The sequence below is a fragment of the Pectinophora gossypiella genome, chromosome 1 (assembly GCF_024362695.1).
Source record: "Pectinophora gossypiella chromosome 1, ilPecGoss1.1, whole genome shotgun sequence".
NCBI classification, from domain to species: domain Eukaryota; kingdom Metazoa; phylum Arthropoda; class Insecta; order Lepidoptera; family Gelechiidae; genus Pectinophora; species Pectinophora gossypiella.
Window position 1 is genome coordinate 5,290,808 of NC_065404.1, and position 14,767 is coordinate 5,305,574.

The 14,767-nt window shown below is 36.7% G+C and overlaps 2 protein-coding genes across 2 annotated transcripts; both read left to right on the top strand.

Annotated features, from left to right (window-relative positions):
* The first annotated feature begins 614 nt into the window (after positions 1-614).
* LOC126368969 (myb/SANT-like DNA-binding domain-containing protein 4) lies at positions 615-2,782 on the top strand. Its single transcript, XM_050013241.1, has 6 exons — positions 615-1,008; positions 1,145-1,336; positions 1,412-1,471; positions 1,696-1,849; positions 2,343-2,496; positions 2,646-2,782. The coding sequence occupies exons 1-6, from the start codon at positions 805-807 to the stop codon at positions 2,683-2,685; spliced, it is 804 nt and encodes a 267-aa protein (XP_049869198.1). The 5' UTR covers positions 615-804; the 3' UTR covers positions 2,686-2,782.
* A 502-nt stretch (positions 2,783-3,284) lies between these two features.
* LOC126371322 (general transcription factor 3C polypeptide 5) lies at positions 3,285-9,654 on the top strand. The gene is made up of 8 exons (XM_050016632.1): positions 3,285-3,462; positions 3,641-3,848; positions 4,044-4,152; positions 4,576-4,852; positions 6,915-7,125; positions 7,952-8,133; positions 8,708-8,890; positions 9,556-9,654. Exons 1-8 carry the CDS (start codon positions 3,352-3,354, stop codon positions 9,646-9,648), a joined length of 1,374 nt encoding a protein of 457 aa, XP_049872589.1. The 5' UTR covers positions 3,285-3,351; the 3' UTR covers positions 9,649-9,654.
* Positions 9,655-14,767: the final 5,113 nt, after the last annotated feature.

Below are 14,767 nucleotides of genomic sequence, written 5' to 3' on the forward strand. Positions count from 1 at the left end.
AGTATTCAATAAACAAAGTGTATCTGCCTATTTTCGCTTCGTGCTAGGAAGCCGCTTCATAGCTCAAAAGTTTATGCGGACTTTTGAGTTAATTCGTTTGGGGTTCGGAGTAGGAGTCTACTCCGAGGGTGGGGGCTTAGGTTTCATCATCATCATCACCTTTCACCATTTCATTAATCATCAAGAAAAAAATACGTCAGACATGGCTGTATGGGCATAGTTCCCTTTGCCTTACCCTTCGGGGAAAACCAAAACAAAAAAAAAATTGTGTATTCGTCGAACGACGGCTGAAACCATGCAAGAGTGTTATTACATTGGAGTATTCAATAAACCAAGTGTATCTGCCTATTTTCGCTTCGTGCTAGGAAGCCGCTTCATAGCTCAAAAGTTTATGCGGACTTTTGAGTTAATTCGTTTGGGGTTCGGAGTAGGAGTCTACTCCGAGGGTGGGGGCTTAGGTTTCATCATCATCATTCATCACCTTTCACCATTTCATTAATCATCAAGAAAAAAAAATACGTCAGATATGGCTGTATGGGCATAGTTCCCTTTGCCTTACCCTTCGGGGAAAACCAAACAAAAAAAAAAAAATGAAACCATGCAATTTTTTTTTGGACGAAGATCATAATGTCATTGGCAGATTCGCAAACAAAACAAAACAACAAACTAGAATTTGTGGAATTTCTAAATGAAAAGTTGTATTTCGTGGATCTAAAGCTATTGCATTTTATTTATTATCTATCGAACGCTTCTTTTTCAAATGTGTACCTAGTTATTTACAGAGTATAAACTGTTAATATTGCGATGGAGAGACGCAAAGCTAGTCCGGAACAGTTGAACATGCTTCTTCACTTTTTGGAAGAAGATAAAGAGTTGGCGATCGGGAAATTTACTGGTTTAGAAGGCAGGATACGCCAGACAAACGCTTGGATTAAAATTACGGAGAAATTAAATGCTAATTCGGGCTTTGGTTCAGGTGCAATTAAAACACCAGATAAGTGGCAACAAGTACGTAAGCTAGTTGATATTGTATCCGTATTTCACATTTTAAACTTATTAATCTAAGCGAACGAAACATGAAATATGTTTAGTAATAAGTATTAAAAAAAAACTAGATATTATATACCTGCTTACCTTATTCCAGACATGGAGAGACTGGAAATCAAACGTAAAGAAAAAAGCGTTTAAAATACGCAAAAACCGTTTCACTCCCGGCTGTAATACCAACACTCAACTCACAGAAGCAGAGGAGAAAATTCTAAGACTGATATGCACCAATACTTCAGTGTTTGGGCTGCCTGGAGTGCCAGAGACTGTAGTTTCTAGTAATCCTATGGTATGATATTACTTTTTATTTTATTTATAAGTATTTTTAACCTTTGTTTTTTTAAAACATTCAGATATATTGCAGGTTCCGACACAAAGTCATGCAACAGATGATATGTGTGGTGATCCATCCACAAGTAATATGGTAAGGTGAAATATTTCAAGTTTTAAGTCTCATAACTAGTCTGATTGCAGACTTACATAAACAATTAGAGAATTGTTTAAATTGACTAATAAACATTAGGTAAACTTTAATTTATAGTCACTAATGTTTCATACACATTTTTCATGATTCATATTCACATAATACCTACATCAAAATTGGGCCAATAAATAATTTATAGATGTTTCCTAAATCTGTTTTTTCAGAAATGGCCTACAGATCCCCAACATTTTGCCCAGGAGATTGAAATGAATTTGGATGATGGTATACCCACAGACCCTGACAATGGACTGGGCTCCAATGAAGTTTCATCTGCACCCATAGCAGGCAAGCCAATGTGGAAAAGAGGAAGGCCAGTTAGTAAGTATAATATAATTTAAGGATAAGAAAATGACAGGTATAACTTAAAATACAATTAGATGGTGTCTACAGGAATTAACACCATTGTTTGACTATCATATGACAGGACTATCATGTTACAGGACTATAATGTGACAAGACTATAATGTGACAGGACTATTATGTGACAGGACAGGACTATAATGTGGCAAGACTATTATGTGACAAGACTATAATGTGACAGGACTATTATGTGACAGGAGGACTATTATGTGACAGGACAGGACTATAATGTGGCAAGACAAGACTATTATGTGACAAGACTATAATGTGACAGGACTATAATGTTACAGGACAATAATGTGGGAAGACTATTATGTGACAGGACTAAACTTATTTGTTAATAAAACTAAGTTAATAAAAAGTTGTTATAACTTTATTTTGGTCCTCACAGAAGGTATTTAAATAAGTTGTATGAAACTATTTGTTTTTGTAACTATAATTGTTCTTACAGGACTTGTACATGACAGACTATTAAATTTAGAAGAAGAGAGAATAAGAATTGAGAAACAGAAACTTTTGGAGAAAAAGCGCTGCAATAATATTAAGCTTAAAATGGAGAAAGACAGACTGGAAATTGAAAGACAAAGAAATGTGCTCTTAGAGAAGTAAGTAACAAGAACATGTCATCTTAAATCAGTATGATTTCTTTTTATCATTTATTATCAACATAATTGAGTGATGTTCCCACTTTAGGAACAATCCCGGGAACTGCACATCAATGAATATTAATTTTTATTACATGTTTATTTTTCAGGTTGTTAATGGCAGTGGAAGTAGTGGCGCATCGGCAATAATTATGTATAGCTTATTATGTGTATGTACCAAGGATAAGCAATATGTAGAATGTAGAAGTCTAAAAAAGCCATATTAATAAGATGACCTATTTTCCTATTTTTTAATTATAATAGTAATTGTGATATAATTTTATACATTTAAGTACAATAATTAAAAAAAAAGATCTAATTTTAAAATCTTTTATAATGAAAATTCCCTACGATTTTAATTATTTCATTAGTTATATAAAGTCAATATGATAAAAACATCATAGTAGAGCGCAGTGGGTGCTTAATACTAGACACCTCTGCCTACCCCTACGGGATACAGGCGTAATGCCAATTTTCTTTGTTATGTACTGCTAAAAGTATCGTAGTTCAAAGCAAGAAAAAAAAATAACGCAGCAGTATGTTCGTTTCATATATTTTGGTTTTATAACTGTTCAGTAAAATTATAAATAGTTTAATATATTAGTATTTCTTAAATTACAGTTTAAATAAGGGTTATTATTGTAAAATATTTTTTTTGTATTATAAAGTTATATATACGTACTTAATAATAGCTCTCCATTTTCGCTTACCTAATCTATAAAACGAACATATCTCTAGCTCCAGCTGGAAATGTGGTACGGGGGTGCGGGTTTTTAAGATTTTGTAAATAAACAAGCTAAAAGTTATTTATTTAAAATGGAAGATAATACCCCAAGTAGAGATTTGGTGTGCGTGTTATTCCCTGGATTAGTTAAAAATGAAGAAAAAGCCATACAATGTCTAGGAGGTATAAAACAAATATCTCAGGTAAACAAACGAGTTTTTTCTTAATAATCCTTTATTAACGTTTGTTTATTGATGTGTCTAAACACACTAGTGCAAGAGCCATAAGTCTGCAAGTTTTTGGGCTAATTTATACTTCTGCAATTAAAAATACAACATTAAAATAAATGTAAACATAACCTTAAAATATGTTTTTTTAAAGGTTTATTCTCAGCCGGCGAAAAAACGACTCGGATTGAGTTTTCAGCCTGATAATCCATATGTGAAAAAAATATATGCTAATTGTAAGAAGGCTACTGGTGTGGTGCTGAAGGTTAAAATCAAGAAGACAAAAGTGGACAATGAGGTGAACAGGGAGGTTGTATCTACTTCTGTCGTGGGACGAGTAAAAAAGATGTATAAATTTGAAGGTGAGTTTCCTTAGCTAGATTACTATAGTTCCAGTGGAATTTCTTTTCTAGAGGTTGTTGCATATGTGTATTTAAAATAAAGAATAAACCCCTTTTGTTAATTTATTATTTTTCTTAAATTATTATAAATATAACACCATACTGAACTGAAATGTCTGGCATTATTATAACAAATTTTATTTCTATTTTTTTCAGCAATGTGTGACTTTCAGTATTTACCAGTTCATAGAGAAGGGAATGGGCCTTTAAAGTGTGTCTTAGAACAACTTCTTCCTTCTGGATTAGATGATGTCAGTTTTGTGACGTGAGTACAATATATATTTATGCCTGAATTGTTCTGAATCACAAAGATTTTAACTAACTCATATAGTTAATTATATCCAGGGCTTTGACTAATATATTTAGTGAACACTATCGGTTTGGCCATTTTCCGCTACTCAATGTCAGAGCGCCTTTTTGTGTGATACCTGAAATGGCTGGATCACTCGAGCCAGCCTAATTCCCCAAGGAAATCTAGCAAGACTCTGATGTTGCTGACCACCTCGGGGAGGCACCCTGGGTTAAGGCGTCTGGACTGGTGGTTGGCAACTCTTCTATACTCCAAATCAGAGCAGTAAACGCTATAAACTCCGTATGGCTATTGGTCCACACCACAGGTCGAAGCCCTCGATATAATTCGCGAGGCGGAACCCGTACCATCGGCGCTGAAATTGATTCATTTTTGCAGAGGACCAGCACCAATGTTCATAGTACCATCCAACTTTACACGCTCAGATAAGCCCACAAACTATTCATACACTGACAAACGCTATATTTCCAAGGAGATCAAAGACACTGACCTGCACTGTAGGGTGAGAGCAGAGCGTGGTACACCAGTTGTACGATTTGACTTTAACCTGGTTGATGTATTGCCAACGGAGCCTCACGAATATTATATGAATCGCAAAGCTGCAAAGGTTAAAATCTTTCCAGAGTTGGAAAATGAGTATCAGACAGTCAAAAAGGTATGGTATTTTATATGACTATAATGTTTCTTTGCCTACCACACTTATCATCAAAAAAATCGAAACACCTCATTTATGTTTCATAAGGATTATCAGAAAAACATTAAATACAAGTATAAAAATGCAGGTATTTTTACAGTACGGTTTTTAATTCATAATGTTTAAAAGTTCCAAATTCAAGAATTTAATTAAACTCGTGTTTTGTTGAACAAAAATTCGGAAGTGTTTCGTTTTTATATGAGTGTTTGTAATTATGTAAATTTTCTATAACTTCAGAACATTTTTTCATAAATGGGCGCATTATATTGTTTCATTTTACTTTTAGATTCTGTGTTAAGTAGACAGGCGATAAATGAACACAAATTTCTTGCATCATATACACTTCTCATCAAAAAAATCGAAACACTTCCGTTTTCATTGTTTCTGTCCGAATTTAACACAAAAAAGAATTCATACGATGAAAAAAAATACATAAATGTATAGCTGGCAGTTTGGCCATTACAGTAATAAGCGAAAATTCTAAATTCAAAATTAGAATTTCATTTGTTTATCTTATAAACGAAATGAATCACTGTTTTGAGACAAATGTGTGTTTAGGGTTGGAGTACATTTAGCGTTTAAAAACTAAAAATTGGCGTTTATCCTTAAACTTTTTGTTTTTTATTTCAATACTGTGACTTTGGGACGTCTGAAAAAAGGTTTTTTTTCTAAAACATATGGATACTTCGCCCACAGAAGCCGCCCAAGTTGTGGCATTGCTGGATTCTGGCCTTAGTCAGCGTGTTGTGGCTGCAAGACTGCATCTAAGCCTGTCATCTGTTCATAGAGTCTATAAACGTTATCGGGAGACTGGTTTGTTCACGCGCCGTTCAGGATCTGGCAGGAATCGGGTCACTTCTGAGCGAGATGATCGATTTATTGTAACAACTTCTTTAAGAAATCGACGCCTTAACGCTTTTCAACTGCAGCAGCGGCTTCGTGTTGTACGAAGGGTGGCTGTAAGTGACTCTACAATTAGAAGAAGGTTGAAGGATCGTGGACTGGTACCGCATAAGCCAGCAAATGGGCCGAAATTAACTGCAGACCATCGAAGAGCGCGCCTTAACTTTGCACGTGAGCACCTAAATTGGTCATACCTACAGTGGAGCAAAGTTCTCTTTTCTGATGAGTGTAAAATTATGCTGTATGGTAACGACGGAAGGAACAAGGTCTACAGAAGAGACGGAGAACGCTATGCACAATGCTGCATTGAAGAAAAGGTCAGCTATGGTGGCGGTTCGTGGACGGTTTGGGGAGGAATCAGCGCCGACGGTAAGACAGAGCTTGCTTTCGTGTCTGGGCCACGTCTGCCTGCACTAAACTGTCATCGGTACGTCGAAGAGTGTCTCGAGCCTCATGTGATGCCCTATGCACATTTTATTGGCAACGGCTTCATATTCATGCACGACAATGCTAGGGCTCACACCGCGGGCGTCGTACGAGATTATCTTAACGAAGTCGATATCTCTATTATGGAATGGCCAGCAAGAAGCCCGGACATGAATCCCATTGAACATCTGTGGGATGAATTAAAGAGACGAATTCGAGCAAGAGATCCTGCCCCAGAAACACTTAGCCAGCTGCAAGATGCAATCCAAGAGGAATGGGACAATATACCACAGCATGTGATCGTGACTCTCATCCGATCGATGAAGAACCGTATGGAAGCAGTAATTAGAGCTCGGGGAGGGAATACAAGTTATTAAATAAACGTTTTTTAGCTTTTTTTTTCATTTACGTGTGTTGTTTTATCCATTTCCTTTATACTCCATACGGAATAAAAATGACTCATTTAACAAAATACGAAACCTATGAAAAATTCATTTAAATTTAGAATATTAACATTAAGATTTGATAAGCTCATATTACTCACTATTAAACGACATTTAACATTTATTCCTAAATGTACACATTTTTCTGATAATCCTGACAAAACGTAAACTTGCAAGGTGTTTCGATTTTTTTGATGAGAAGTGTATGTATGTACTCTCATAAATAGTTTTTCTGGACCTTTCCCTTTCAGATGTTTGATGAGCGACCAATACTATCTCAGAATTTAATAAGATACCAAACGAAGTTTCGGATAAGCTGTTTGAAGATAATTCTGCCTTGTCTGTCTCTGTATATGATGAGCGGGCCGTGGCGGATGTTATGGGTGCGGTATGGGTACGATCCCCGGAAGGAGCCGGGGGCACGAATATACCAGACATTAGACTTTAGGTTACGACATGAAGGTATGTACGTTTCACTACTTATTCATCTGACTTATATTAAATGCGAGGGCACGAACAACATTCTGAGGATAGAGGGGGATCGATTGGAGTCCGCGCTGCTGTTGTAAGTGCTGCGCCCAAGCGCTCGGTGAACTTGTCTATCTGTGTGGGGTTCTACGCCTCTTTACATGTTTTTAAATTTGTATGTACTAAGTCGGTTACTAACATAGCATAGGTATAACTCAAGCACACAAACATATTTGTAGGAGTAGGACTATTTTTTAAATTCTCAGCTTTCTGTCACGTTATTCTATCGGCTGGTGATTTGGCTAACAATGAGAAAAACTCACGCACGTTGCAGTAAATAAATGCTGCAGTTAAACTATAGTTACAGTCGCTACAGTTACATTCCATCACCACTCTCTATCTATAGAGAACATTATCTAATGTTTTGTGAATTTGTATGCAATAAAGTGTTTTTATTATTATTATTATCTTTTAGTACACTTATCACGCTTGGTATACATGACTCGCCCTGACATGTCTGGCATACATGAGTCGAAATGACATGTCTGGCATACATGACTCGCCCTGACATGTCTGGTATACATGAGTTGAACTGACATGTCTGGCATACATGACTCGAACTGAAATGTCTGGCATACATGCATGACTCGAACTGACATGTCTGGCATACATGACTCGACCTGAAATCTCTGGCATACATGACTCGAACTGAAATGTCTGGCATACATGACTTGAACTGACATGTCTGGCATATATATATGACTTGCCCTGACACGTCTGAGTTAATAAGAACTTTAATCTAGCATTAATTTACTTGCAGCGGGCGTTCACTCGATGGTGACGACTAAAGATCAAGTGACGCACTACAAGAGGGCGGACCGCGTGCGCTACCGTCGCTGGCTCGACTCCGAAGGTTTAGCGATCGACGCCATCGAAGTCAACGAGGGCGCCGTCTATTTCCGACCAGGAATGGTGCCTACGCAGCGGCAGGTATTCTATATGGTAAGTGTGAGACTAAGTTACAAAGTATTTCTCTCTCTCTGATAATAATAATTAGGGAAAAGTCACACGCTGCAAGAAGGCGTGTGCTACTCAAAAATGTGCGCTTATATCTCTTTCCATTCATTTTCCTACTCCATTACCTCTCGTTATGGCGCGTTCCACTGAGAATTCGAACTTATAGTTAAATCCACGTAAGCAAGCACCTTTTCTTTTTGGCAATCACATCAGAATGTGATTTTTGTTAACATAACCTCGTAATAGACACGCCAGTTTCAAATAAAATGATTCGAATGAAATCGAGGTTTTGTTGAATACAAACAATAAGGCGACGTTATGGAAATGTACATAATATGTTAGCATTTTACGCAGAAAAGAAAAGATATAGTGAAAAAAAAATACATTCTAACGTCTAATTTGATTCCTCCGGTGGATTCAGGAGAGGCTTGTGCCTAGCAGTGGGGCGTATATAGGCTGTTTATGATGATGAACATTTACATCGGTACCCAACACACCGCGCAATGCGTCGTGTCTCTATAAACGAGCTTTTAGACTTACTTGCATTTCTCTTCTCCAGTACTGCGACGTGAAACTCCCAGAAGTAGAAGCTATAATATCACAGGAGCCGCCGGCGGGGTACCTCTGCCACCCGAAGCGCGGCTGGCTACCCCCCAACGCCGACCAGCTGTGCCGCGACCACATTTTCAAATACGTCAAGGAGACGCTTCTTGCCAATCACAACACTGAATTTAAACTAGAGGTGAGTGACTCATATTTTCTTTTCATGCATCGTATAGTGTTTACTAGGTATCTCTCTTAAATGGGCAGAGTCTCAATGTCACCAGAACCTCTACCAATGACAAGCGGCAGTGGAGACTAGTCACCTCCTCAGTCCTTCAGTCTATCCTGTTCCTACAAGTGTAATAAATATCTTATACATTTTCTACTCCAAGTCTTTCACGGTGCATGCTGTCCGTTTGTGGAATTCTCCGCCTGAAAGCATTAGGAGAGCTTCGTCATTGGAGTCCTTTAAAGGGCAAGTCAAGGCGCATTTCCTTACTTCTATTTCCTCTTCATCTTCATAATCTATCTACTCCTTTTCTTCCTTAGTACATGTAGTAATTTAAGTAGTGATATTTATTTATTATAACAATTATAATTATGTGTCTTATTATTATGTAGTTTATGTAGTCGAAAGTGTGTTTATTTTTATACGTACAAGTATTCAGCAGCATGGGCTGCACTATCCTGCTATATTACATAAATTCAATATCTCCTATACTTAAAGGTTGCCTGGAAGAGATTGCTACTTAGCAATAAGACCGCCTATTGTACTCATTCTATTTCTCTTTTGTTTTGTATTTTGTCTTTTCCTGTTTGCGCAATAAAGTATTTGTTATGTTATACATTAAAATTTTTTTCCAGCAAGGAAGCAGCGACGACGGGTCCAACTCAGAAGACGACGGCGACAGTTTCACCGACGATCGTTCAGAACCTTCCACTTCTAATACATGTTGAGTTCAATTAGTTTTATTTTATTTATTCCCTAATCAGTTCGTTATGAAACATCGTGAAACATCGTGAAACCTTTCACGATGTTTCATAGTCCCATTGGACTATGTTCTGAAATGAAGAATGAAGGGTCGGTATTTAAAACTATTAGGCGACGTTGAAAATACACACTATCAAAGATTATTTTTAACGGTTAAACCACGGATTAGAAGAGGATGCAAAGGCCCTAACACGCATTTTGTATGACTGATTCGCCTAACTTTGATAAACTGAAAAAAAAAATATTGACCATAAAATTATAAAATTAAGATTGGCAATTGTCACAGGTATACCCTTAACGCCATCAAAAGCCGAACAATCTTCGTGACACCATTGTTGACAAATGTCACATTGAATCCAATTTTCAATTGGTTTACCGTGTTATATATATTTTCCTAACCTTTGGTGAAAACAGTTTTTTTTTACATACATAATAGCCTATATACGTCCCACTGCTGGGCACAGGCCTCCCCTCAATCAGCCGGAGGGGGTATGGATCATCTGAAACAAGTAAAAGTCCGTATGTGTAGGTAGGTATTTTGTAGGTAGTCAACGGCGACGGACACATTCGTAGATGTCGACCGCTGTACTAAACTGCAACTATACTTACTATACAGGATGGCCCAGAGGTTCGCGTTCAAAATGAAAAATTACATAGAGGGGCTCATTGGCTACCAGAAACACCCCTTGTATGTTTAGCGATTATTTACGGTTTAGGAGATATGACCCATTTTGTACCTTTTATAAGATTTTCTACCTTACTTCAGAAATCATTATTTTGTCGCTATCTCTTTCTTAATATATTTTTTAAGGTTAAATTATGTGATTATGTGACTATGTCATACCTACCTATAATATCCGTGAGCTCCCTGAAATAGGATGTAGACACGTTGTTTCTATGCCTATCTCCTTAGTCATCTGAAAATTACACCTAATTCTACTCGAGTGTATCCTTTAAATCAAATCTAATCAGATATAATATCGTAATAACAATTAATCGAACAAAGTTCTTTAATATTTGTAATGTAATTGATTTCTGAATCCGGTCCCTATCTTATCTCGGGGGCCTGACGGTGACGAAAAGTTACTAATTAATTATAATTCACTATCACGTTCTTTTGTTTAAGTTTTGGGTAGAAACAATTGGCGATTTATACTATGTTTATTTATAATATTTATTATAACGTAAATATTTATTTTGAAAATAAATATAGATATTCAAAGTTAATTAGTGCTGCGATAAGCAATAAACAATTGTATTGAAGGACGTAGTTGACAGTACTGATGCTGCACACACCGACTTTACATAGATCGAAAAAAATGCGCATGGATAAAACAGGAGGAGGACCCGCGGTGGTGTAATGGTTAACGCGTTCGTCCTGGCTTGGCAAGAGCTGCGGGTTCAATTCCCGTCCGAGGCAGGTTTTTTTTCGATTTAATTTTCTCACTGTGAGTTACTTTCCGTGTACAAACAAACAGAAATACAAGATACGATATCTCGTATGAGAATGGGAACAACAAACTAATTATATTAAGTTCATAGGTCCCTCGCGCACTTATTTATCTTTTGGTGTAGGTACTTGCAGTTATAGAAACGTGAATGTAAAATAAACATGTCATGGGTCCGCGCTTATCGAATATCGACACATCCGGATACGTGAGATATGGTACCTTTAATGGTTTGAAACGGGACTCATCATCTTTTTACCACGCTGATAAATTATATTTTTGTGTACCCAAGCGTGATGATGATGTGCTCCAGCCGATTTCGGCTACGGCAACTGCTTCAACTCCGACGTTCATGAGCTCGCACGCGGCTTATATAGCCAAACTTGTTGGAAAAGATCCTCGCACATAGCGGGCATGTGAGCACACCTTTTAAATACAGAGCACACCATTTGAAAACAGGGTGTTAGTGACATCGTAACGAAAACTTTAAGGGAAAAAAGCACTAAAAGGGCATTGAACATTTCACTATGGAGGCTGGCATAGCCTGGTGGCGCCACCTAGCGGATTTTTTAAAACTGCGGCGCACGATGAAACCTGTGCATATCGATAGGGGGCACTTTTCTGCACAAAAAAGCTTTAATGAACCTATGCTCTAAAGCGTCACGTTTTCAAGATATTTAGCTTGAAAGTTCCGAAAAGTGTTGTATGAACAAATCGATTTTACTTTTATATGCAATTGGAATATAGTGACTAAGTGATTATGCATGGAATATTAGTGTTTAATATACCACATATTTACTTTATTGAAAAATAAATAAATAGAAAATAGATAAAATAAATATCTATAACTTACTTTTATGTATAACTTAAAAGAAATCCAGAAACGAGTCGTGAGATGTACAGCTCATGACTTATTCTCGTGGTAATCACGCTCAAAGTTATTTGCTATGATTGTCTAACAATTTCACACTTTTTGAGTTTTATGTTTATTCAATGAAAGGCAGCTTAAATGTCTAATCACAGTGAAAGCAGGTGGGGTGTGAAAATTCGCTTTTAGGACTACTTTACTTTACAGCAGTGTATGGAACATACCTAGTTCGTATAGACACACCAATGGGGTGTGTGCCTTCAATGCAACGGGACCTTAAGCTGTTTAGTTCATAACAATCATATTACATGAACACATTGTTCAATTATTCATCGATTTTCTTAGTTGTGTTTTTATAAGTATGAAATAAAACATCGTAAAAGTAGTCATATAGTTATTTATATTTTGCTTAAAAATGAAATCAATACTAATTGTTATTGAATACATACAGTGTATATACTTATAACAAATAGGCTTTTTTTATACAAATTCGTACCTAGTAGGATAATGAATATCAGTCTTCTTGAATAATCAATCTTCTTCTTCATCAGAAATAATAACTTGATCTAAAAAGGCAGCAGGGGGTTGAATTTCTTGGTGCCGAGCCCATCCCATATACCAAACTATGCACATGACATGAGCACAGCACCCGAGTGTCCGTTTTCCAACTATACAGCTGCAATAGTGACCGACAAGTTTATTTCTGTTTTTCAAACTATTATTTAGCAAGATATATACAAAATAAATTCTGTTGCTCTGGTGCCTTGAGAGTATTTTAGCTCTTGTCAGCCAAGGTTCACAAACTACTATGTTGTATTGATTTAAATTATAGTCAACTTCAAAATCTTCATACACTTCAATGAAAAACGTTCCGTTTTCTTTTAGGTGTTCGCCATAGTAGCTTCTTGCCTGCGTCACTTGATACGGCCCCAGAGACATTATCAACAGATCCTCATATGATAAGATGGGAAACTGTTGAAAGCCTTCACTTGAGTTTATAGCTTGGAAAGCGGCTCTGCGTTGATTTAAATTGTTTTGTATTACAAACTCGCACAGATAGTTTGGGGCGTCGTGCTTAAGGTATATATCGTTGATTATTTCATTTACGAGTGGGTGATCTGTCACCCGTTTTCCGAAAGCATTTATTAGGGCGCAAGCAATCCTCACTTCCTCTTTTAAATGTGGCATATTCGGTATTGCGTAGTTAGCTGGAAACGATAAGAATACTGTTCCATCAATAATGAAGTAAGTACGTCACATTTAGACTGCGTTTCCACCAGTAACATGCTAGATGCTACGTTGCATACCCTACAATCGGGTTCATTGTGCCGATCAGAATCAGACCCAATTATCTGATTGGTGGATATTAAACCTAGCAACGTAGCACATGTCAGATGAAAAAACAGCCTTACCGTTGTGCTTGCATTAATATGAACTGATTACTCTCTACTGTTACAAAAAAAATGCAAATATCATTTATTATACATAATTAAGTGGTAATAGTTGGCTATAAAATCTATTGAAAGCGTAAGTCTGGTACACAAGTGATACGCTTGGCGTAAGAGCTATCTCTGGCTAATTATAATAGAGATAAGTTGACGACTTTCTGTTAAAAATGTTTTGCGTTGATTACACTTCGTCTAAGACGCTACATAATGAGAGCTTCGATAAAGTAGGATATATTATTTCCATACACGAATTTTTTTCATATGTCATTTCGAGTATGAAAAGCACGATTGAGAAACGAGCCGAATTATACATTGTCATTTTATGTATTATACTGACCAGGGACTATAATATAGATACCAGATACACTGCATACTGAGATTTTTAATTTTTGCAATGTTCAAATAAGATTACTTAGCTCTCGATCGTCAAATAAGTGGCGAGCATAATTCAGGATGTTGGGGTGCCTAGCAATATAATCTTCAGTTGTCAAGTAAGACTGTATAGGACGCCGAGATCTTCGGCGCGGGCCACGAACAGTGCTTACACCACAACAAAAAACATTGCCTGGCTGGTGCCAGTAGTTTATGTTGGTACATGGCTGGACATCTTGCCAAGACAACAACAACAAATTCAACAATAACACTAACAAAGTCAACAAAAATACTAACAAACTCAAGAGGAATATTAACAAACTCAACAGTGGTAACAAATACAACAGAATGAACAGGATAGATTCTCAGAACAGAGAAAAGCGCGTGCGCACGTTGAAGATGAAAGTGGCAAACTGACTGAAAGTTCACCTGGCTGCCAATCGTCCTATTGTATTTATTGTATGATGTTGTCTCACTCACACTTATTGCATGGCTATTCGCTATCCTTGTTGATTCCGCCGAAATAATAGAAATTCGTGCAACTTTAAACAAAAGACCTCCATTTTCGTAGTTCCTGGAATTAAACGAGTAAGCAAAATGGCAGTTAATAAGTACAACATTTTGTTTCTCTTACACAGATTTCTTAAACTTCGAGAATTCTGCTTTTTAACGAGTACTAATGATGCCGCACTAAACGCATTGCGTATATAAAAATGTAAACTTTACTTTATATTTCATTAGATCCTGTCGTTGTGTCAAGTAAAATCAAGTTAAGGAGTAAATGACGCCTATATCATACATAACACAAACTGATAAACTCAGTTTGCAATTAGTAACCTTAGATAAGGTGTGCACAGTTAAGTACCTATGTACTTCCTTTATAATGTAGCAAAGACAAAAACCATTAATGTTGTTGCAAGTACATATTTATTAATTTCATTTTTTCAAT